At 34.6% G+C, this 26249-nt stretch overlaps 1 protein-coding gene across 1 annotated transcript in view; it reads right to left on the reverse strand.

Moving 5' to 3' along the window:
• Positions 1-232: 232 nt before the first annotated feature.
• The window catches only part of LOC130247125 (nectin-2-like), a 354665-nt gene continuing 328648 nt past the window's right edge, over positions 233-26249 (reverse strand). The window contains exons 7-10 of the mRNA XM_056480325.1: positions 12337-12472; positions 12102-12159; positions 8075-8176; positions 233-1314 (exon numbers count right to left, since the gene is read on the reverse strand). Coding sequence (XP_056336300.1) covers positions 1120-1314; positions 8075-8176; positions 12102-12159; positions 12337-12472 — 491 coding nt within the window. The 3' untranslated portion in view covers positions 233-1119. The remainder of the gene's footprint in view (positions 1315-8074; positions 8177-12101; positions 12160-12336; positions 12473-26249) is intronic.

Raw genomic sequence — 26249 nt, forward strand, 5'->3', positions numbered from 1 at the left:
GGAGATTTTACAAGATCTTTAACATTAACATTTAGCGTTAGAAGGCAGAAAATGATCCGAAACTCTCATCAAGCCTGTCGTCGTTATCCTCAACACCTCTATATTTATATTGTGCTTCTTATGGCCAGAAAACAGGGGAGTGAGGAAAGGTTGCAACACTCTTTTTAGGAAAGCAACCAACCATGCCATGCAGATTATTATACAGTAACAAAAGTCCACACGTATCAAGAAGTAAAACATCAGCATACGACTTTAGTAATACCCGTTAAAATAATTCCTCAGAAGATGTACACTTCAATTTTGCACCTCACTGGTCATTTTAGATGTGTTTGCATTTTTCTTTTCAACGCATATTAGACTGGCTATATATATATATATATATATATATCCTTATGTTATTATTTACAGAAATTATTTGGTAATTTATCCCAAAAAAAAAACTCGACGAACACAATCAAAGGAAATAATGCATACATCTGCTTTCAAGCGATATAATCGATCAAAATGACATCAAATATAAAGTATAAAAATACATTTTTTTTGCTGTATGTAAAATACATTGCATATACCGCAAGACTTTTTCCCTTATCACAGAAGTTAACGCACAAAACCGACGAAAGCTAAAGCTTGAAAGAGCACTACACTAAAACCGCGAAAGAAAAATTAAAACACATACACTAGATGTTGACAGTATATGCAGTGTATTTTAAAATACTGAAAACAAATTCGTATATTATTCGTAAATTAAATCGAGGCGATCATTTTTGCTTTTCACGTAAGCAGAATTCACATAAATCAGAGTAGATAAAAAGTCGATCACTACCAATTCTCATGGTTTTGTTTTATCGTTAATTTCTGAAGTACTAAAAACACGTTGTCGTACGTTATTAATTGTCCGTTGGTCCAAAGCTATAAATATGATTCCACAGACAACAAAACCATGAGAATAGGCTAAAAGGTCAGTTAGCCGTGTGTAAAAAGAAAATTTCACCAGCTGGGGTGTTTTTTGGACGCGTTTTTTTGTTGTTGTTGTGCCCGAGCCGTGGACTCTGTGCTGTAATGGACGTCCGCGGCTGGGTTTGATGGTGGCAGTGCAAATCGCAGGCACAGCCCACGTCTTTAGACCAGCATGGGACTGGACACAAAACTTTCTTCGCGGGCTACGTTAGCATGGTTAGCGTCGATGTCGTTCTGCTCAGCTTGCTCGTACGGTGGAAGGGTCTCTTCGGTCGTCTCCTCGTGTTTTTCAGAGCCGTTCCAGACTGTGGGGGTGCCGCCGTTAGCAGGAGGGCCAGTGTTTTCGTCATCTAGATCCTGAAGCACACAAAACAAAGCACAGAGTTCCATTAGTTCAATATGTATACGGAGGTCAGATTTCAGATGAGGGTTTATTATAGCAAGACTGGATGTTTTCTGTATGATCTTCTGATGTTAGGACTGGGCAAGTTCTCATGTTATTTTATCACGTTATTATCGCATTAACACCTTATTTAATTAATTAATGCAAACAATGTTCTTTAAAATAGTTGCTAAATACAGCTTTTAAAACCGTATGCATATTTTTGTTGATGAGATAATGTGTGTGTACTGTATGTAATGTGTGGGATAAATGGTAAAATATGTAATATTGTGATACATTTTAGACTCGCCAAGTGTTAAATGGGAGATAAATCTTGTGTTGATAAGAAACATAATGCTAGTTGACCAGTAACTATGAAAAATGCAAATAAAAAAAGAAATTAGTGATTTCTAAATTCACGTTGACTTGTGTGGACTTTAATTCACCACTTTGTAATGTTGCCATTCCTTTTCACAACACTTAAAAGGCGTTTAGGGACTGAAGACACCAAGTGATGACGTGTTTCAGGTTTAGCTTTGTCCCATTCTTCCTACAAACAAGTCTTAAGGTGGCCAACAGCACGGGGTCTTTGTTGTCACATTTTGCACCTCAACTGCCCACACATTCTCTATTGGAAACAGGTCGGAACTGCAGGCAGGCCAGTCAAGTACCTGAATCCTTTTCCTCTGCAACCTGGACTTTGTAATGTGTGCAGAATGTAGTCTTGTTGAAAGGCAGCATATTGTGCTCCAAAATCTCTATGTATTTTTCGACAGAAGTACAAGTTACCCTTGCCAAGGGCACTGACACAACCCCAGACCATGACAAACCCTGGCTTTTGGACATCTTGCTGGTAACAGTCTGGATGATCCTTTTTTCTTTGGTCCGGAGCACATGGCGTCCATTTATCCCAAAAAATACCTGAAATACTGATCCATCCAACCACAGTACAAAGTGTGATGGTCCATCACAGATGCCTCCAAATCAATGACGCTTCTGGACACTGTTAACATAGGGCTTCCTTTTGGCACATTACAGTTTTAACTGGCATTTGTGGATGTAAACATGTATTGTGGTACTTGGTACTTGGTTTGGTTATATACACACTTGGTTTGCCAAAGTTGTCCTGAACCCATGTGGTGATATCGCTTATAGATGAATGATGATTCTTGATGCAATGCCGCCTGAGGGATCAGAGATCACGGTTGTTCAGATTAGGTTTGCACCCTTGTCCTTTACGCATTGAACTTCCTCCAGATTCCTTGAATCTTTTAATCCTGTTATGCACTGTTGAAGGTGAAATATCCAAATGTCTTTCTCTCTTTCTTTGAGGAACATTGTTTTTATATACATTTCAAGAATTTTCTCACATATTTGTTGGCAAAGTGGTGATCCTCTGCCCATCTTTGCTCCTAGAAGACTAGACCTTTCTTGGATGCTGCTTTTGTACCAAATCATAATTACAATCACCTGTTGACATCACCTGTTTTAAATCACATCATTATTTACCCAGTTTACCTGATTACTAGCTCTAAACTGCTCCTGTCCCAACTTTTTTTGGAATTTGTTGCAGGTCTGAATGACAGGAAAGGATGTATGTTTACAAATGATATGAAGTTGACCAGACAAAACATGAAATAATTTGTTCATATTGTCTGCAATGAAACACAAGTCAAAGTAAATTCGGAAATCACTACTTTCTTTTTTATTTGCGTTTTCCATACTGTCCCAACTCTTTCCTCATTTGAGGTTGTAGATATCATAGCTAGTAAAAACAGCTCTGGTTTAAGATTGAATGTTTATTTTAAACTTGATATTGATGAATACATCTCACCGATAATACTTGGAAAATAACAATGGATGAATGAAAGAATAAAAGCCACTGAATAAAAATCCATCAAAATGATTTCAGACAGCTCCGGTTCTGTCACGACACACACCCCGTCTGGTTCAGACACATGTAACAAGCGGCGTGTACACACATTCGCAATTCATTACAGCCACTGAGGTGGTACTAATGCCAATTTTATAGTTCCTCGATCGGTCATTAAGCATCAGTATAATAGCGGGAGAACAGAAGTGCACATTCTTATTTATTAGAGTTAATTGATAGCGAATGAAGATTCGCCAGACAAAACTGTTTGATAGAACACTTCACCTCCTGACTCGCACTGTGCAAAAATGTAATTTATAAGTGCTAATATAGTTTGATCGTTATCTGCTGTGTGTGTATGCGTGTGTGTGTCTGAACTATGAAGAAAAAGTTGATTTCCTAATTATATGAGGCCAATGTTCTTTTTGTCACACAGTTCTAAGGCGAAGCCAGATTCACTGCTGGCCATTTAACCTTTTTATGAAAGGTCTGGACAAAGAAAGGATGCTAAAGAGGGTCCTATTTTTCTTAGTGATAGTCTAACAGAAAAAGTCATTTCGGTTTCACAGAAGTAATAACAGTTATTCCAGCAAATTTCCCAGTCTTTATCTTTGCTACAAGGGATGTGCAGATTTCAGAATGGAAGGGAATTGCTTTTAAAGAGCACCCATTTTACTCCTTTTATGCTAAGATAAGACTTTGGTGTCTCCAGAATGTGTCTGTAAAGTTTCAGCTCAAAATACCCATCAGATTAATTATTATAATGTAGAATCTGCCTGTTTTCGTGTCTGAGGACAATGTAGATGTTTTTGTAGCCTAATCCAAATAAGTTGCTTCTTCCCACCCACCGCTCTGACAGGGATATCTGCTTCATGTGCGTTATGTTAGATAAACAGCAGTCAGTGATGGAAACAGACACAGATGAAGCTGAAATACAGCTCATTAGTTAAAAATACCAAGTAAGCTTATTTGAGGTATTTGTGGTGGAGTTTTTTCAAGCCTTTCTGAAATGATGAGTCTCACACAAATGCTGTTTGCAGTTCACACACACAAACACATATATGCGTGTTTACTGACACCATGCTGCTGTGGTGATTATTGTGGTTAAGAATTATATGACGATTTTACTATCTTTATTACAAACATGCAGTTTTAAAAACGTTTTAAACTTCTAAAACGAACTAACTAACTAACTAACTATTAAAAAAATAAAAACGATGACAATAAAATGTCGTGCTTTTCAAGTAATTTTGGCCACCTAGGGTTAAATTTTGACATTTAAATGCATTAAATGTTAAGCGGTGTAAATGCAGTTTTTAATATTTCATTGTTCGGTATAAATTACCTATAAATTTCTGATTGTACAATATGTATTTTATGCAAACAATTCTATTCTGGAAAAAACAATTCTAATATATACTGTCAATAAAATGTCAATACAACATTTATTATTGAGATAAATTTATAAAATGAGATATATCTTTATGAGATAAAAAAAGTCAAGAATATTTAAAAACAATAAAAAATAAAACAAATAATTTTTTTAATAATAATAATTATTAAATGATATGCAATACAATAAATGATAATATTAAAAAAATTCAAATAAATATAAAATAAAACTAACATAAGTCAAAAGAGTTTAAAAACAATTAAAAATAAATAAAGTGTTTAATGATAAATAAATAAAAATAAAATACAAAATAAAATAAAATAATATTAATAATATTATTAATAATAATAATAATAATTAAAGCATATGTAACACTATTAAATAAGAATTTAACTAAATATAAAATATGACATTAACTTAAGTCAAAAATATTTAAAAACAATTAAAAATTTTATAATAAAAATTTAAATGATAATTATTATTAAATTATATATAATACAGTTCAATTATATTATAAACCAAAATTACACTAAATATAAAATAAAAAATAAACAGTAATATAAGTCAAAAATGTTTTAAAATATTTAAAATAAAAACAAATAAAAAATATAAATTTAAAAATTATTTTAAAAATTATAAAATCATATACTATTAAATGATATTAATTATAATATGAAACAAAGATAAAAAGAAAACAACTAAAAGGTTACACTGAATAGCAATTATGCATAATTTTACAAATAGTATATATGTATTACTCAACAAAAATAAATAAATAAGCTTAATTTTAAATAAACAAGCTTGCTTACTTTTTAATATTTGTACAATAAACTTGACTTAAATCAGGGGTGTCCAAACTTGGTCCTGGAGAGTTTAGCTCCAACCCTGATCAAATACACCTGAACCAGTTAATCAAGCTCTTAATAGATATACTAGAAACTTCCTGGCAGTTGTGTTGAATCAAGTTGGAGCTAAATTCAGCAGGACACCGCCCCTCCAGGACAGAGTGTGGACATCACTGGCTTAAAAAGATAGTTCACCCAAAAATGAAAATTTCGTCACCCTTAACTCACTCGCAACTTCTTAAACCTGTTTGAACTTTTTTCTGTTGTTGAACACAAAAGAAGATATTTTGAAGAATGTTGGAAACCTGTAACCATTGACTTCAATAGTAACTTTTTTCCTACTATGAATGCCAAAGGCTAACAGTTTCCAACATTCATCAAAACATCATCTTTTTGCTTGAACAGAAAAAAAAAGATTTAGAACCACATGAGGGAGAGTAAATAGTGAGTAAATGTTCATCTTTGGGTGAACTACCCCTTTAATCACACAAACACACAGCCAGCTCAGTTATGTACCAACGCAAAAATATACTAAATTCCTCGCTTCATCATTAACAGCTCTCTCCCTGTGGGTGTGGCCTATTCAATTCAAATTCGCATATAAACGCAGCCAATTCTTAAACGTAGATTAATGACAAACACCCCAAGCTAAATTGCCTTAAACAATAAACGCAGGCCTTTATTGAAAGCCCAAACCGAGTTCCCAAGGGCTCCATGACAAAGGTACGTGTCTGAGTCTGGCCTTCACACACACCGCCGCTGTAGTAATTGGCTTTACGGTTATCATAGTTGATGAAATAACCAGCTCATCATATTAATCCACATAAAAGAGCCTTTGGCAGTGTAAGCACATGCCACACATCGCTATATGAGTCACAAGCCTTTGCCGATAGCGTAAAGCTCTTTCTGTGAGCCGAGTCTTTAATACTCATTATGTATACATTATATATATATATATATATATATATATATATATATATATATATATATATATATATATATATATATATATATATATATATATATATATATATATATATATATATATATATATATATATATACACACACACACACGCACAACCTTACTAAAGTCTTGTCATTGATTGCCGTTGTAAGAGCAACAAATAATCGACTTTGAGTTGATCATTTGGAAAAGTGGCAGAAGGTTGATTTTTCTAATGAATCATCTGTTGAACTGCATCTCAATCATCACAAATACTGCAGACGACCTATTGGAACCCACATGGACCCAAGATTCTCATAGAAATCAGTCAAGTTTGGTGAAGTAAAAAGTCATGGTTTAGAGTTACATTTAGCATTGGGAGTGCAAGAGATCTGCAAAATGGATGGCAACATCAACAGCCTGAGGTATCAAGACATTTGTGCCACCTATTATATTTTAAACCACAGAAGAGGGCAAATTCTTCAGCAGGACAGCGCTCCTCATACTTCAGCCTCCACATCAAAGTTCCTGAAAGCAACGAAGGTCAAAGTGCTCCAGGATTGGCCAGCCCAGTCACCAGACATGAACATTATTAAGCATGTTTGAGGTAAGATGAAGGAGGAGGCATTGAAGATGAATCCAAAGAATCTTGATGAACTGTGGGAGTCCTGCAAGAACGCTTTCTTTGTCATTCCAGATGACTTTATTAATAAGTGATTTGAGTCATTGCAGAGATGTATGGATGCAGTCCTCCAAGCTCATGGGAGTCAATATTCATTCTTTCTCCACTGCACCATGACTTTATATTCTATACTGGACATTATTTCTGTTAAGTGACAAGAATTTTGTCTGAGCAAAGTCAGACCTTACTGTCCTAATGAAATAATTAAAAATCAAGACATGATTATATTATATTTTGGTAAAATAAGCATAATCTAGAGGCCTTTGCCTTTCATATAAGCCACTTCTGATACCAAATGATCAACTAAAAGACAAGTTATTATTTGTTGTTCCTTAAACTTGTCAAGTAGCATGTATGTATATGTGTGTGTGTGTATATATATATATATATATATATATATATATATATATATATATATACAGTTGAGGTCAGAATTATTAGCCCCCCTTTGAATTTTCTTTTCTTTTTTAAATATTTCCCAAATTATGTTTGACAGAGCAAGGAATTTTACACAGTATGTCTGATAATATTTTTTCTTCTGGAGAAAGTCTTAGTTGTTTTATTTCAGCTAGAATAAAAGCAGTTTTTAATTTCTTTAAAAAAACATTTTAATGTCAAAATTATAAGACCCTTTTAGCTGATTTATTTTTCGATAGTCTACAGAACAAAACATCGTTATAAAATAACTTGCCTAATTACCCTGCCTAGTTAACCTAATTAACCTAGTTAAGCCTTTAAATGTCACTTTAAGCTGTATAGAAGTGTCTTGAAACGTATCTAGTAAAATATTATTTACTGTCATCATGGCAAAAATAAAATAAATCAGTTATTAGAAATGAGTTATTAAAACTATTATGCTTAGAAATGTGTAAAAAAAAATCTGCATGTTAAACAGAAAATGGGGGGGGGGGGAAACAGGGGGGCTAATAACTCAGGGGGGCTAATAATTCTGACTTCAACTGTATATATATCCCTTTAAAGATTTTGGGAATCTTACCGTAACTGGCTCTGCAGAGTTGGTTTCATAGTAGCTTGGCTCGTAGTTGCTGAGCGGCTGGGTTTCTGTGAGGGTTGTGGTCTTGTCCTGTGGTTTATTCAGCTGAGAGACACAAACACATGAGATGATTAGGACCAGATTTTAGGACCTGAGCATGAGCTAATGTGGGTCAAGTGAAGAGTTTGTCTTTTGAAAGGAAGGTTCATCTAAAAAAAACAAAATTTCTTCATTTTCATCAAATGTTCTTCTTAAAGGAACAGTTCACCCAAAATTAAACTACAGTCATCATTTTGTCTGTATTCACCCTAAAGTTTCCAAAAGTTCTTCTTATGTTTTTGATTACTGTGTGAAACAACAAAACATGTTTGAAGAACTAACAAGATTACTAAGACAATTTCTGTGTGCTACAGTTGAACATAAATCATAAGGCTTTGACTTTATGACAGAAATAGAACATTTCAGCCCTCAAGGGCTAAAGACCACAAGTGTAAATCTCACTCGATTGCCTTTAAAAAACATAATAAACCATTTAAAACAGTATATTTTTGTTAGTAGATGTGCTCTGTACTGTCATATTTCATGAAATTTTACCTTTAGATTCTTTAGTCATCTGTCTGTGAGGCAGTGTTATATTAGTATCACAGATTAGCTCATACACATTGTAAATATGTTTTAGTTTCATAGTTAATTATTTTAGTTTTAATTAACTGTATAAATGTACTCTTTGTAAACCTCCCATAAGATATATGAAGGTTTAAACTTCAACTTAGATGGTAAATTAAGTTTTTAAAATATAATATTCTTGTATCTAATAGATAGAAATGTACCAGAAATATTTTTGTTTCAAAAGCACATCGATTCACTTCAAAAACCCTTTGGCGTATGGGTTAGTTTGACAAGAGATTTATGCACTTTTGAAAGCTTCAAAATAAAAGTCGCTATCCAACACCATTAAACAGCATGGAAGAGACAGGATCAAATTAAAAAAAAAAACTTCTCTGTGTTCAACTGACAGAAAAAAAAGTGATTTAATTTATGGGTTCACAGGTTCAAGGGTGAGTAAAGTATGGGGTGTTTTTCATTATTAGTTTGTCTGATAATATTTTTTCTTCTAGAGAAAGTCTTATTTTGGATAAAATAAAAGCAGTTTTTAATTTTTTTAAACTATTTTAAGGTCAACGTTATTAGTCATTTTAAGCAACATTTTTTTCTATTGTCTACACAACAAACCATCATTATACAAAGACTTGCCTTTTGAAAGCTTTAAAGGCAATCCTACCCTAACTTTAACCTAATTAACCTAGTTAAGCCTTTAAATTTACTTTAAGCTGAATACTAGTATCTTGAAAAATATCTAGTCAAATATTATTTACTGTCATCATGGCGAATATAAAAGAAATCAGTTATTAGAAATGAGTTATTAAACTATTATGTTTAGAAATGTGTTGAAATCTTTCTGCTAAACAAAAATTGGGGAATAAATTTACAAGAGTGCTAATAATTCAAGAGGGCTAATAATTTGACTTCAACTGTATATGTTTAAACTTCAATGTTAAATGGTAAATTATGTTTTTTTAATTATTATTTTATAAAGTATCTACTCACATAAACTTTATTTACTTGATTAAAACCTTCTATGAAAAAAATCCAGCAACACTGGAGTTTATTATTTAAAAATAATATTAAATAAATATTTTTGTTACAAAAACACGATTCACTTCCTAAAATATACATTGACCTCCATGCATATAGGTTAGTTTGAGATTTATGCACTTTTGAAACCATCAAAATAAAAGTCACTATTCAACACTATATACTGTTGAAGTCAAAATTGTTGAAGCCCTTCTGTTTTTTTTTTTATTTTTATTGTTAAAATATTTCTCAAATGATGTTTAGAAGAGCAAAGAACTTTTCAGAGTATTTTTTTCTGGAGAGTCATATTTGTTTTAATTTGCCTACAATAAAAGCAGTTTTAATTTTTTTAAACCATTTTAAAGTATATATTATTTAAGCAACATTTTTTTGATTGTCTACAGAACAAACCATAATTATACAATGACTTTCATAACTACCCTAACTTAACCACTTTAGACCCAAATTATGTTCCAAGTTTTAGAAAAATGTAAAAATGTGTTTTCAAATAACAAAATAATAAAAATTCAATATATATATATATATATATATATATATATATATATATATATATATATAAATAAATGTATACATGTATACATGTATACATATATACATATATATATATATATACATATATATATATATATATATATATATATATATATATATATATATATATATATATATATATACATATATATACATATATATATATATATACATATATACATATATACATATATATATATATATATATATATATATACATATATACATATACATATATATACATATATACATATATATACACATATATACATATATATATATATATATATTCCATTTCAAAGGACATCAGGTCAGAACACTTCACAACAACATAAAATACTAAAAAACATACATGATTGCTTTTATTTTCAAAATCACAAACATTAACATTGTGACACTTTTACTTTAATTTTTAGGTTTTTGTTGTGTTGCATCTTGTTCATAACAAACTTCATCTCCTCACATAATGTCCACATCTGAGATATTTCCATCCGCTATATGCTCAAGAACTACAAGATTTGTGTATTTTGCATATGAAATTGTTTCAGCAATGAACTGGTACACCAATAATGTTTTTTTTTTATATATGTAAAAAGTTTAATCAGCATTACTGGAGATTTAATTTCAGTAACAGACTTTGAACCCATTGTACAGTACATCCTAATGGACAGACATATTTGAAAAAATCCTGATCTAAAGCTTGCAATGTTACAAAAGATTTTGAACTTTAATTAGTAAGTGCAATCCTAGGTTAGGGTAATTAGGCAAGCTATTGTATAACGATGGTTTGTTTTGTAGACTATTGACAAAATAGTATAGCTTAAAGGGGCTAATAATTAAAAAAAAATAAATAAAAGCTGCTTTTATTCTAGCTGAAATAAAACAACTAAGACTTTCTCCAGAAGAAAAAATATTATCAGACATACTGTGAAAATTTTCTTGCTCTGTTAAACATCATTTTGGAAATATTTTTTAAAAACAAATAAATTTAAAGGGGGGCTAATAATTCTGACTTCAACTGTATCTCAGCTAAAGATTTTCAACGGTATGACCAGGTTTGCCAAGACAAAAAAGGCTAATCAAAAGTTTTTAATAGACAAAATGCATTCAGTGTTAAAAAAAACCTCAGAGCAGCTTCAATTTTCAGCAAACATAAAGAAAGATCTCATAATCACATGTTTTAAGGGTGCTGACAGCAGAATTAATCACAGATTTTTAGGCCAGCGAAGATGAAAGATGCCTGTGATGTACAGATTCATTTGCCCATGCACACACACGCGCACACAAATGAAGCTCCACCCACACGCTCTACATTAAGCTTCAATCAATACACATTACCCCCATGTTAACCCTTTCTTTCTTCGCTGTAGCTCGAGGGCCACATTAGGATTTCTCATTCTCTTCGCTCCACTAGCTTTTACACACTCCACAATACAAATCTGTTTCCAATGCAGTCCAAGCGAACAGGAAATAATCATTCACCATAGCGAGAGAGAGAGAGAGAGAGAGAGAAAGAGAAAGAGAGAGAGAGAGAGAGAGAGAGAGAGAGAGAGAGAGAGAGAGAGAGAGAAATGCAATTAGCCTATTCCGAGCACCACAAGTTTTCTCGCCCGTTCCAAAAAAAACTAAGCCCGTTCTTCAAAGGTTTCAATTCAAAGATCTAATTTATGGTGGTTTATGCATATGCGTCTTTTCAGCAGCTCTGTTTTAATTGCCGCGTGTACCCTGGAGAATCGTAAGTAATCTCGACATTGTATAACGAAGAAAGCTCAATACGCGGAGTTCAAAGTGAATGTCAGATGTGAGGTGACTGATGGAGATGAAGGAAAAAAAGTAGGCTTACCATTTCTGTCGAGCTGCCAGACTTCATCGGTGGAGGAGGCTTGTGTTTCGGAGGGCCTCTGCGAGAGAAAATACCAGCAAATGTTTAGATTTGCCCGCATATGTGGCATGGCGTGAATGCAGAAATTAAAATGCGTCGAGAACGAAAAGGGATGGAAATAGCTTGGATGTTGAAGCCAGGAGAGGAGGGAACGTGGATGTGTGATTGTGTTTTGTAGGCGCGTGTTCACACTTACTCTCCGTTTTCGACGCTCCGTCTGCGTTTGAGGTACATGGCCAAACCGGCACCTATCAGACACAGGATGATTATAGCGGCGATGAAGCCCCCGACAGCCGCCCCAGTGCTGCTGGCTACCTTGGGTAAAGGTTGATCTGAAACGACAAGCAGGAGACATACACTGTGAAAATTGAATTCATTCAGGTTGTGCCAACATAAATTGATTAAGTGAACTGAACAAGTTGATTGAGCATAAAACAATTAAGTTATCTATGGAGTTTGACTTGTTTCTTTATTAATCAATCAAAAATATTTAGTTTTAGGGAAAATTTAAGTACATAGTAATTTAAAAAATGAAATATTGCAAATAAAAAAACAACATGTTTATTAAAAAACGTATGTCAATGATAATAAAATATTTTGGAATGCAAAAAATAAACTATTGTCCTATTATGCAGTTAGCACAATTTTCATTGAACATTGATTTTGCTCTTTGGCAGCAATTACAGCCTCAAGTCTTTTGGAATATGATGCCACAAGCTTGGCACACCTGTCTTTGGGAATTTTTGCCAATTCCTCTTTGCAGTACCTCTCAAGGTCTATCAGGCTGGATGGGAAGTGATAGTGTACAGCCATTTTCAGATCTCAAGAGATGTTCAATAGGATTTAGGTCTGGGCTCTGGCTGGGCCACTCAAGGACATTCACAGAGTAGTTGTGAAGCCACTCTATTGATATTTTGGTAATGTGCTTTGGGACATTGTCCTGCTGGAAGATGAAACTTCACCCCAGTCTGAGGTCAAGAGCACTCTGAAGCAGGTTTTTATTCAGGATGTCTCTGTACATTGCTGCATTCATCTTTCCCTCTATCCTGACTAGTCTTCCAGTTCCTGCTGCTGAAAAACATCCCCACAGCATATGATATTAGCCTGGTGATGAGCGGTGCCTGTTTTCTTCAAACGTAACGCCTGGCATTCACTCCAAAGAGTTCAATTTTAGTCTCATCAGACCAGAGAATTTAGTTTCTTATGGTCTGAGAGTCCTTCAGATGCCTCTTGGCAAATTCCAGGTGGGGAGTGGCTTCCATCTGGGCACTCTACCTTACAGGCCTGATTGGTGGATTGCTGCACAGATGGTTGTCCTTCTGTAAAGATTCTCCTCTCTCCACAGAAGAAGGCTGGAGCTCAGACAGAGGGACTATCAGGTTATTGATCACCTCCCTGACTAAGGCCCTTCTCCCCCGATCACTCAGCTTGGATGGCCGGGCAGCTCTAGGAAGAGTCCTGGTGGTTCCAAACTTCTTCCACTTTTGGATGATGGAGGCCACTGTGCTCATTGGAACTTTCAGAGCAGCAGAAATTTTTTCTGTAACCTTACCCAGCCTTGTGCCTCAAGACAATCCTGTCTCGGAGGTCTACAGACAATTCCTTTGTCTTCATGCTTGGTTTATGCTTTGACATGCACTGTCAACCCTGTGACCTTATAAAGACAGGTGTATGCCTTTTTAAATCATGTCCAGTCAACTGAATTCACCACAGGTGAACTCCAATTAAGCTGCTGAAACATCTCAAGAATGATCAGTGGAAACAGAATGTACCTGAGCTCAATTTAGAGCTTCACGCCAAAGGCTGTAAATACTTATGTACATTTGATTTTTCAGCTTTTTTATTTTTAATAAATTTGCGACAATTTCAAAAAATGGTTTGAACTAGCAGCAAAAATATTTCTTCAATTCAGTTCTTGAAGATTCACAATCTACATGCCCCATTCAGTTTAGCCACCACACAACACCGATACGACCCTCTAAATCTGATCGTTCTCAAAATTCAGATTCTGCATACACATGAGGCCTAAAATCCTCACTTGGCATTTTAGGTGGTTAGTCGAGCCCAAAAATGCCTATGTATGAATCATGGGAGCGCACATGTGCCGCCGCTGGCAAGCGATAAGAACAAGAGCACTTGATGTTATATGCATTTATTTTGAAATGTTAAAATCCGCTGCCTCTGCATGTCAAATGACATAAACCTATTACAGTAATCCTTCCTCATAGTCACACAGCCTGTTTTATGTAGTTACAAGCTGTTTGGGAAAACCAAATGCTCCAAAAGAGGATCGAACGGTGCTGCCGAAATGATCCGCGTGTCGCTGACCAACATCTGTGTGACCCGCTCAAAAAAATACCACAAAGCAGATCTGGCCACATATAATCACTGGAAATGCTTACTTACATCCATACATGGACAGAATATGCTGAATTTCTTCTGGAAGAAAATCTGCATGTTTGCACATAGAAAAATGTGTTGAATGAGGATGAGAGATCTAGAGTCTAATTGGTGGATGGAAGAAAAATCAAATTAGCTAAATAAACTCTGGGGTTGAGTACAGCTTTGCACAGGATGGACCAGTCCTACGATGTTCTCTTTGCAGGGCTGATTATGTCTAAATAAATATAAACAGATGTGAAAAAGCCGTCAGTGGCTCTTGAAGTGTAAATACACCATTGTTCTCATGTATCTGGTCAGAAAAGTGGTATGGCAAGCCATTCAGTCAGTAAACCATAATATTTGGTCATACAGTGCTCAGCATATACTGTAAGTACACCCCTCACAAACCTATCTTTTTAATTCATATTTTTATTAGGAAGCTATACAATATTATATTTGTGCATGTACATCAGATTAGTCAGTACTGAAGCCAAATCTGGAGCTTATCTAACAAAATAACTTACGACAACGGTCCAAAAACTAGTACACCCAAATTTACATGTTATGGAAAAATATTAAATAAAATTTTAAAAAGGTAGAAAAATCAAAAGAAGCAAAAAATTTGAAAAATTTAGTTGAAATTTTGTAGGTTATTATTTTTGCAATATTTAGCTTGAATTTAATTGGGTTATATTTAAATTTCTAAATATGTTTGGTGACTAAAATATTATTTTAATAAATATATCTGTTTAATATATCTGTTTTGCCTATATTCAATGAGAAATGGATAAAAATTTTCATTTTCAAAATGGGGTGCACTTAGTTATGCTGAGCACTGTATATATAATCTATCTATACAAATTCTATAAAATCTAGCAACCATTTATAGATTATTTTAAAGACATAAAATCTACACGAAACAGCAAAATTTAAGAGGATTAGACTAATTTAGATTAAAGCTGAAGGCCTGTTCACACCAAGATGCTTTTTGCTCGCGTTTTCCGTCGACGTTTAATGCCTCGTGACTAAATAACGGGCGGCAATGTTATCGTGCACATCAACATGCAAAACGTCAGGCGTAAAAGCGTCATTTTTAAAGAAACGCCTCATGCGTGTTTTTTTTTACGCGCTGCGTCAAAACCTTCTTCCCCAATCAGATTGGCATTTTTATTCATGTGAACAGAGCTGCTGAAGTTACAATAAACAGCACTTGGAGGCGCTCAGGTGCAAAACTATCAATTCGATCGCACATTGAAGAAGATGCCCAGAGACGATATGAACGTGGAGCTGCCTATTCTTCCACTGGTGAACAATAATCATTTCTTCATCGTTAGAGCTGGAGCTGCTACTTAAACCATCCATGCTTGTTCGAATCGCCAGTAACTAAAAGCGTGTCAACTTTCTGTCGTCGTCTTCTTCTGTGATTCAAGTCGGTGTCAGAAGCTTAAAGTTGTGTAGCGCCATCTAACGTCAGGGAGTGATTTTGCATACTCTTCTGCTCAAGGCAAGGATGGATGGATGGATGGATGGATGGATGGATGAATGGATGGATGGAAGGAAAAGATGGTAAACAGTCAGAGATGACAGATAGATAGATAGATAGATAGATAGATAGATAGATAGATAGATAGATAGATAGATAGATAGATAGATAGATAGATAGATAGATAGATAGATAGATAGATAGATAGATAGATAGATAGATAGATAGATAGATAGATAGAACACAGAAAGAGATAATGGATGGAAGGATGGATGGATGAATGGATAGATGGATGGAAAAGATGGTAAACAGTCAGAGATAGATAGATAGATAGATAGATAGATAGATAGATAGATAGATAGATAGATAGATAGATAGATAGATAGAACACAGAAAGAGATAACAGATGGATGGATGGATGGATGGATGGATGGATGGATGGATGGATGGATGGATGGATGGATGGATGGATGGATGGAACACAGAAAGAGATAACGGATGGATGGATGGATGGATGGATGGATGGATGGATGGATGGATGGATGGATGGATGGATGGATGGATGGATGGATGGATGGATGGATGGAAAAGATGGTAAACAGTCAGAGATAGATAGATAGATAGATAGATAGATAGATAGATAGATAGATAGATAGATAGATAGATAGATAGATAGATAGATAGATAGATAGATAGATAGATAGATAGATAGATAGATAGATAGAAAGAGATAATGGATGGAAGGATGGATGGATGAATGGATAGATGGATGGAAAAGATGGTAAACAGTCAGAGATAGATAGATAGATAGATAGATAGATAGATAGATAGATAGATAGATAGATAGATAGATAGATAGATAGATAGATAGATAGATAGATAGATAGATAGATAGATAGATAGATATGTAAACAGAAAGACAGATAAAACAATGGATGGATGGATGGATAGATAGATAGACTCAAAAATAGAATGATAGACCAACAAAACAATAAAGCAACACAAGACAACCAATTAAAATTCAACTGTTGAGTTGAAACCCCATATTTTGCAGCTTTTGGTGGAGATGTAGGTCAGATGACCACACAACACACACACGCACACACAAACCATTTGAAAAATGGCCAAAGTGGGAAGAGATATTTATCTGCGCTATGTCTCTCTCTCTCCTCAACACCAGTGCCATGTCCACCGTTATTGCCCTGGCCCAGTAATCCAGTTTGAGAATTAATACACCACGGCTCCTTATCTTTCCCTCTGCAGTTAGACATTTAAAGCTGGAGTGATAAGGCTCTTTGTAGCGCGGCTCAGTTTGATGAGGTATTCACAGGCAGAGGCTTGCTAAGACTTGCTGCTGGGGTGGGTTTGCTAAAATTAGTAAACCCCACTGCTCTCAGAGCGACTGATGAGACAGAAGGAGAGAGAGAGAGAGAGATGAGAGACTGCCAAACACTTTTATTGAAACTTTGTCCATTGTCATGCCAATAAAAACCCTCCTGAAATGAAGTATGACAAGACAGGAGGAAATGAGTATGCAGTACCAGCGCTGTCCACCAGGGTCGCTGTTTTACGCATTCTTCAACCACACGTCTGATCCGCACAATGGTGATCTTTCTGTGAATTGCAGCTTATTTCAGAGGCATCAGATTAACCCTGTTTCTGGTGATTGTCAAGAAACAGATGTGCTCATCACACACACACACACATGCACACACACACACTTGAATATGTAGTCACACATACAATTCTAATACAAAAGAGATTGTTGATGAAACTGGGCACTGAGCCATAGTAATGCATGAAAGCTCGCACACTGAGAACTTGTAGGGGGTGAAAACAATATTGGACACTCTTTTATATATAAAAAAAAACAACACATCAGTCTATCAGCAGCAGCACTGAGGTGGAAAGATCATGAACATGAGAGAAAAAAAGTCTTTATTTGATAAAAGCTGATAGCCGCCCAGCAGGAGACCTTCAGCAATGATTTTTTACCGCTGAGGATATTAAACGAGAGCATTTGTTACCAGTGTTCTCCCGAGCGAGAGGGGTTGGCTGCATATTTTAGTTTAAAATCTAAACAAATGTGCTTAAACAATGAGGTATATACACTACCTGACTAAAGTCTTGTCGTTGATTGCCGTTGTAAGAGCAACAAATAATAACTTGACTTCTAGTTGATCATTTGGAAAAGTGGAAGAAGGTAGATTTTTTGGATGAATCATCTGTTGAACTGCATCCCAATCATCACAAATACTGCAGAAGACCTACTGGAACCCGCATGGACCCAAGATTCTCACAGAAATCTGTTAAGTTCGGTGATGGAAAAATCATGGTTTGCGATTACATTCAGTATTGGGGTGTGCGAGAGATCTGCAGAGTGGGTGGCAACATCACCAGCCTGAGGTATCAAGACATTTGTGCTGCCCATTACATTACAAACCACAGGAGAGGGCAAATTCTTCAGCAGGATAGCGCTCCTTCTCATACTTCAGCCTCCACATCAAAGTTCCTGAAAGCAAAGAAGGTCAAAGTGCTCCAGGATTGGCCTGCCCAGTCACCAGACATGAGCATTATTAAGCATGTCTGGGGTAAGATGAAGGAGGAGGCATTGAAGATGAATCCTAAGAATCTTGATGAACTCTGGGAGTCCTGCAAGAACGCTTTCTTTGTCATTCCAGATGACTTTATTAATTAGTGATTTGAGTCATTGCAGAGATGTATGGATGCAGTCCTCCAAGCTCATGGGAGTCAACATTAATTCTTTTTCCACTGCACCATGACTTTATATTCTATACTTGATTAAAAATCAAGGCATGATCATATTTTATTGTGGTAAAATAAGTGTAATCTAGAGGCCTTTGCCTTTCATATAAGCCACTTCTGTTACCAAATAATCAACTAGAAGTCAAATTATTATTTGTTGTTCCTAAAACTTGGATAGGCGATAAGACTTTTGTCAGGTAGTGTATATACAGTTGAAGTCAGAATTATTAGCCCCCTTTGAATTTTTCTTTTTTCACAGTATGTCTGATAATATTTTTTCTTATGGAAAAAGTCTTGTTTGTTTTATTTCGGCTAGAATAAAAGCAGTTTTAATTTTTTAACAACCATTTTAGGGTCAAAACTATTAGCCCCTTTAAGCAAACTTTTTTTTTCAAAAGTCTACAGAACCAACCATCGTTATACAAGAACTTGCCTAATTACCCTAACCTGCCTACTTAACCTAGTTGAGCCTTTAAATGTTACTTTAAGCTGTATAGAAGTGTCTTGAAAAATATCTAGTAAAATATTGTTTACTGTAATCATGGGAAAGATTAAATAAATCAGTTACTATAAACGCATCATTAAAACTATTATAATTTGAAATGTTTTGGAAAAATCTTCTCTCCGTTAAACAGAAATTGGAGAAAAAAATAAACAGAGGTGCTAATATTCAGGGGGGCTAATAATTCTGACTTCAACTCTATATATTTATTTGAATATTCGTCCGCTTGTGTCTAAGAATGGCTACTGGTTTATTTTGTTTGTTTATTCTCAGTCGGTGGCTTCTTGTTCTCATATTAGCAGTGTATTTTCTTGGCTGTGGTAAATTTCCTTCAAAGCTGCTTATTTTGGTGTTGTGGTTCGTGCTGTGCGGCTTGTTTGTTTGTCGAGTTGTGTCTTTCAACAAACAAGCAATTAAATTAAACAATGAGGGCAGGAAGGGAAAATGAAAAATCGTTGCGATTTTATCAGAATGAAGACTCTAGTCTGAAAAAAAACAACAATCTAATAAAAAGTGCAACAAGCAAATGTCTGGCGGAACTAATAATGCTGAACTGAGCTTATGCTGCTGTGTTTATTTTGTTTGAGCACAGCCTCGAAACAATGTGCAATTAATTGAGATATTGGCATTTGTATTGCGATTTTATTATTTGCTGGGCTGCATTTTTGGCTTTTTATTTAAGTAAATTCAACAACTTGCAATGAAATGCTGAACAAGGAACTTTTAAAATTCCAGCAATGATTTGATAATATATATACAGTTGAAGTCAGAATTATTAGCCCCCCTTTGAATTATGTTTTTCTTTTTTAAATATTTCCCAAATGATGTTTAACAGAGCAGGAAAATTTTCACAGTATGTCTGATAATATTTTTTCTTCTGGAGAAAGTCTTATTTGTTTTATTTCGGCTAGAATAAAAGCAGTTTTTAATTTTTTAAACACCGTTTTAAGGTCAAAATTATTAGCCCCTTTAAGCTATCTTTGTTTTCGATAGTCTACAGAACAAACCGTTGTTATACAATAACTTGTCTAATTACCCTAACCTGCCTAGTTAACCTAATTAACCTAGTTAAGCCTTTAAATGTCACTTTAAGCTGTATAGAAGTGTCTTGAAAAATATCTAGTAAAATATTATTTAGTGTCATCATGGCAAAGATAAAAGAAATGAGTTATTAGAAATGAGTTATTAAAACTATTATGTTTAGAAATGTGCTGAAGAAATCTGCTCTCCTTTAAATATATATATATATATATGTATTAATTATTTAGTAATATTAGTAGTATTTAGTAGAGTAAAATTAATAATAAATAATTAATAACAAATAATAATCACAATAATAATAGTAATAATAATAGTAATAATAATTATTTTTTTTTCCAGAAATTGCAGTAAAAATAAAAATTTATAAAAAAATCTCTCTCTCTTTATCTTTTTATTTATAATTTGTAATAATAATAATAATAATAATAATAATAATAATAATAATAATAATAAATAAATAAAAACTAATAATGTATCATATATGTAACATAATATATTTGCATATCAGAAAAAATAATGATCTAAAAAACAGGATTTCAAAAAACATCCATTCAAATGTCATTAGATACATGACTTTGGGGAAAACGACTACAAAACTGGCTTTTTATTGAGAATAATTATAAGTTTGATCATGAGTCTCTCATCAAATGACATGAACTGAGGCAAACATTGAGAACCGCAGGAAACGACTGATCTCGTGTGACAGTTGCAGCTGCTGCAGTTATTTTCTTCGAGGAAAGCATTTAAAAACCTACAGTATACTTGTAATCAAATGGGAAGCATTAAGGATAGTGGAAGAACTTTGGAAATCATTGAGTGAATAATCCGTGTTGCAGTTTTATAAGAATAAAGACTAGCCAAAAAATGTATGATAAATAAATAACAGACGGCTGCCAGCAGACCACTGTTGAAACCGCTGCTCGTTCTGATGCTCTCGTGTCTCTGAGAGCAACTACTTAAAATCATTGAGTGCATCATGCAATTTTATTAGAATGAAGTCTGAGGGAAATAAACTAGACCGTGACCAGAAATAAACCTCAATTTCTAGCGAATACATTATTTAAAAAGCAGGAATGTCAGAAAGGGGAAAGACAAACAAAGCAATGAAATGACATAAAAGACAGACAAATATGACTTCATGGAACACTGTTAAAAATAGAGTCATATAGGGAACAAAATGGCTTCACACAGAGACGTCCAAAACAACCTGTAGTGGACAAGTTCTTCAAAGAAACATTTTTAATGGTTTAGAGAACATTATCATAATTTAAAGAACCTTCCTCCATTTTAAAGAACCTTTGTGGAATGAAAAGTTTCCATAGTTGTTAAAGGATCCATAAATACCAACGATATCTCACGACAATTTGTAACTTTTTGATTAGTGGCTAATTCGGATGAATTCGTATGATCTCATTCATACAATTTAGTACGATTTTCCATCCCCCAATGACGATTGGGTTTAAGGGTAGGGTTTTGTGCCATGCCTCCTTTTAAAAATTGCACAGTTTCATCCGAATTCCAACAATTTAGCCACAAAATTGACAAAACGTAAAATAGTCATGTTTCCTAACATAAAAAAATGTAGGCTTATTGAAATATATACTTAAACCTACATTTTTGTGAAATGTAAAATGTGTCGCTCCGAGTATATGTCCTTGAACGTTTGAGATGACACAACCTCAAGAGGGCGCTGTGCAAATCTGACATACGTCAAAGTATTTAGGCAAACACTTTAGAGTACACAAGACATGCCACTCAAATAGCTTTGAATGGGGAAATGTGTAACAATATGGCGAATGAAGCCCCACCTATTAGTACAGGAGCCAATCAGCGATCAATACAGACTGATGATTCTTCGGGGGAGTGGCTCGGACCAGACATAAGTTTCTGCAGATTTTTCGAAAATGTATAAATTAAACTAAAGAGACAGTTTAATTTTATTGTTAATTCCTAATATGAAATTTAATCGTAAGTTTGGCAAGCAATTTTGGAGAATTTGATGTTTCCCCATTCAAACAGTATGCCCAAGCTTACACTGTACGAGAGGCATTTTAAAGATGTCTGCCAGGTGAAATGACTTTCCTTAAAGGGATTTTGAATTAGGGTACATTTTAAATACACATCCTTCTCGTACACATCCACAAAAAGGCGGGGCTTGTCATACAAATCTCCGACAGAACCAATTAGCTAAACCCAACCAATAGTGTTTCAAAAACAAAGGTAAGAGAGAAAAGTGCACTGCGACCACAAAGTTTTACCTTGATTTTACATTACTTTTATCTCTTTTGTGGGACTCAAGTGCTCTGCTTCACAAGTACAACACCATACAAGGTGAGCTACTGAGCAAACTGACCACGCCAGAAAAGTTGTCTATATAGAGTTGTCTATCTATTACTAATCATAGACACTGTAAAGTCGTTTTGTAGTAATTATGTGGTGTTGATGTAAATAGGCCTTTATTTATTAATAATATCTTTCTGTAAATATCATTAGTGTGAAAAGGAACAAAACTTGTTGGCTTGATACTGCCTAAAAGCGTGTAAACTGCCTCATTTTACCTATAAAATTCAGTCAAATGTATGTTTAAGTCACCTGAGCTTCATAAAAATGCAGGCTAAAGCACACATTTCCAATGGAGCCTGTTTTGAATGAATGAGACATGCAATTCATGAAAGAGCAAGAAAACAATCGAATGCAATCAGGCAAAATTGGCATTCCTCTTCCAAAAACCTCTGAAACTTTAAACACGTTTCCGCTGATTTTCCCCTTTTCCTCGCTGTTACTCAAGGCCACCGAGCTCTGCTTGTGTAGGAGGAAATTAAAACACACACACAAGTGTAAGGGGTGGGTGGACGTTTTGGAGCGACTGACAAAAGACTCATTGTTGAAATAATAATAATTATCAGCAGCAGCTTGACTTCTGATTCATCCCATTATCGCCCATATTCTTTCAGCATTCCACCACTATACTTAGCCGCCAGACTTAGAAAGAGAGAGGGAATCAGAGGGAGAGTGACGGAGAAAGCCTGTGCTGCGCTGAGCTGCCCTTAAAAGCTTTATAAAGATCATGATAATTGAGACGTACACTCTGAAATCTGGCCACATGCAGAAAAACAGCCCTACTCAGTCCACTGCGGCTACTTCTTAATGCCACAAAGAGGATTACATGCACACACACACACACACACACACAGTATTTTTGTTAACCCCTGTCTGATGACCTCCTAGATCCCCGCTTTTAGCTCACCTACTCTATTTACACAAATCCAATTTACATACTAGCTTGTGATTTGTTCGCGCTCCCAGAGATAATGTTTTGATTGGCTGTGTGGATTTACTTAACGGCGCTGTTTATAAGCATATTGAAAGAAAATACAATTGCGTTCAAAGGGTCTGAAATGTAAAACTCACATTTCCTTGAGAAAAATATTCCCCTGTTTTCATTTATTCATTAATTCTCCTTCGGCTTAATCTTTATTTCAGAAGTCGCCACAGCGGAATGAACCGCCAAATACTCCAGCATATGTTTTGTAGCGGATGCCATTCCAGCTGCAACCCAGTATTGGGAAACAACCACGCACAAAGAGAAACCCATGGGAACATGGGGAGAACATGTAAATTCCACACAGAAATGCCAACTCGCCCAGCCGGGACTCGAACAAGTGACCATCTTGCTGTAAGGCGACAGTGCTGACCACTGAGCAACTGTGCCACCTCTTGTTCTTGAGTTATACTTGCCAATATTTTGGTGTTTAAGCAGTTCAGATTTCTGTTTTTTTAAGCAATGTCAATTAAATTCAAAGTTACCAAAACTTCAATCCTTCCAGTTTGATAGGTTGTTTCAGACTAATTGGTCTCAGTCATGAACAGGAAACAGATAACTACAATTAACATCCTCGTTAACTAAATTCTGAAGCTTAATTTTAGATTTCTTAAAGGGTTAGTTCACCCAAAAATACAAAGATTCTGTTAATTACTCACCCTCATGACATTCCAAACCATTTGAAACCTTTGTTGATCTTTGGAAAACAACTTAAGATTTTTTAGATGACATCCTAGAGCTCTCTTATCCTCCATAGACAGCAACAGTCCCAAGATGTCCAGAAAAGGAGCCAAAAACATACCCTGTGACTTCAGTGGTTCAACTGTAATCATATGAAGCTCTGACAACACTCTTGTGTTGCAAAAAAGGTAAAAATGACTACATTTTCCGCATCAAATTAGAGTGCACGTTTACTATGGGCTCGTAGTAAAAGCGCACACTGATAACTTGACATGGAAGAGAAGATTTAGGCAAACAGAGTCGTATTTACAGATATTTTGGAACACAAAAGTTTTTTTTGAGCTTCATATGATTACAGTTGAACCATTGAATCACATGGAATGTTTTGACAAAGTTTTTGGTTCCTTTTCTAGACTTTAAACATCTGGGGACCAACGCTGTCTATAGAGGGTCAGAGAGCTCCAGGGTTTCAGCTCCAGGGTGTTTTTTATTAGTTTATTCATGACTATTTGCATATGTATAATGTTATTATTATTAGCCGCATTATTTATTATATGCATATTTATATTTGTTTTAATAAAAACAAGTTTAGATTTGTCCACCTGTTGGGTTTTGGAGACTATATGAGGGATAAAGAAGGGAGGGATGATTTATTAATTGCTGGAAATTAGAACTGAATTTAGAAATAGTTTTGAAACAAATCTTTGCACTTAATAAACTAAATTAAATATGTAGGCTAATGGATATCTTCAGTTGAGTTTCCACTGTTTCCTTAGTCCATGAAAGTAAAGGAGTAATAGTAAAGTAAAGAGAAAGTAAAGTGGCCAAATGGAGGAGGCTCATTCTTCATTCTCCTGCTGCACATGGTCTGTTTAACTGTTTTCTTGCTAGCAAAATGTTCATTTTTTCTACTTACAAAGTCCACCATGTCAATATCAAATGCGTAGTAAAAGCGCACCCTGATAACTTGACACAAAAGAGAATGTATTGTATGAGTTGTATTTGCAGTTATTTTGGAACACAAACATGTTTTTTAGCTTCATATGACCAAAGTTGAACCATTAAAGTCACATGGAATGTTTTGACAAAGTGTTTGGTTTCTTTTCTAGACTTGAAACATCTGGGGACCATCTCTATAGAGCATAAGAGAGCTTCGGGATTTCATCTAAAATATCTTAAATTGTGATTGAAGTTGAGTGAAGGTCTCAGGGGATTGGAACGATGTTGAGGGTGAGTATTTAAAAACAGAATATTAATTTTTGGGTGAACTAACCATTTAATATTAACATTGAATTTTGCTTTGTCTTATTTTTTACAGTGTCTCCCTTTAAGGTGCATAATTTTGTCAAAAGTTATAGCAGTGCTGGTCTTACAAACTGCAGTTCTGTCATTGTTGTCACCAAATGAGAGTTTTTCATTGTACACAGCATGAATCTGATGCAATTTCCTCCCTTTACAAAAACCATGTTTAAAAAAAATTTAATAATTAAATAAAAATAATTTAATAAAAAAAAGTTAATAATTTTCCAGATTTTTGTGATAATTAGCACAATAATTTCATATATATATATATAGTTGAAGTCAGAAATATTAGCCCTCCTGAATTATGACCCCCCCCCCTTATATTTTTCCCCAATTTCTGTTTAACAGAAGGATTTTATCAACACATAAACATAATAGTTTATATACCTCATTTCTAATAACCGATTTCTTTTATCTTTGTCATGATGACAGTAAATAATATTTTACTAGATATTTTTTAAGACACTAGTATTCAGCTTAAAGTGACATTTAAAGGCTTAAATAGGTTAATTAGGCGATTTAGTAATAAGGCAAGACATTGTATAACGATTGTTTGTTCTGTAGACAATCGAAAAATAATATATAGCTCAAGGGGGCTCATAATATTAACCTTAAAATGGTTTAAAAAAA

Source organism: Danio aesculapii, chromosome 19 (assembly GCF_903798145.1).
Source record: "Danio aesculapii chromosome 19, fDanAes4.1, whole genome shotgun sequence".
Classification (NCBI taxonomy): Eukaryota; Metazoa; Chordata; class Actinopteri; order Cypriniformes; family Danionidae; genus Danio; species Danio aesculapii.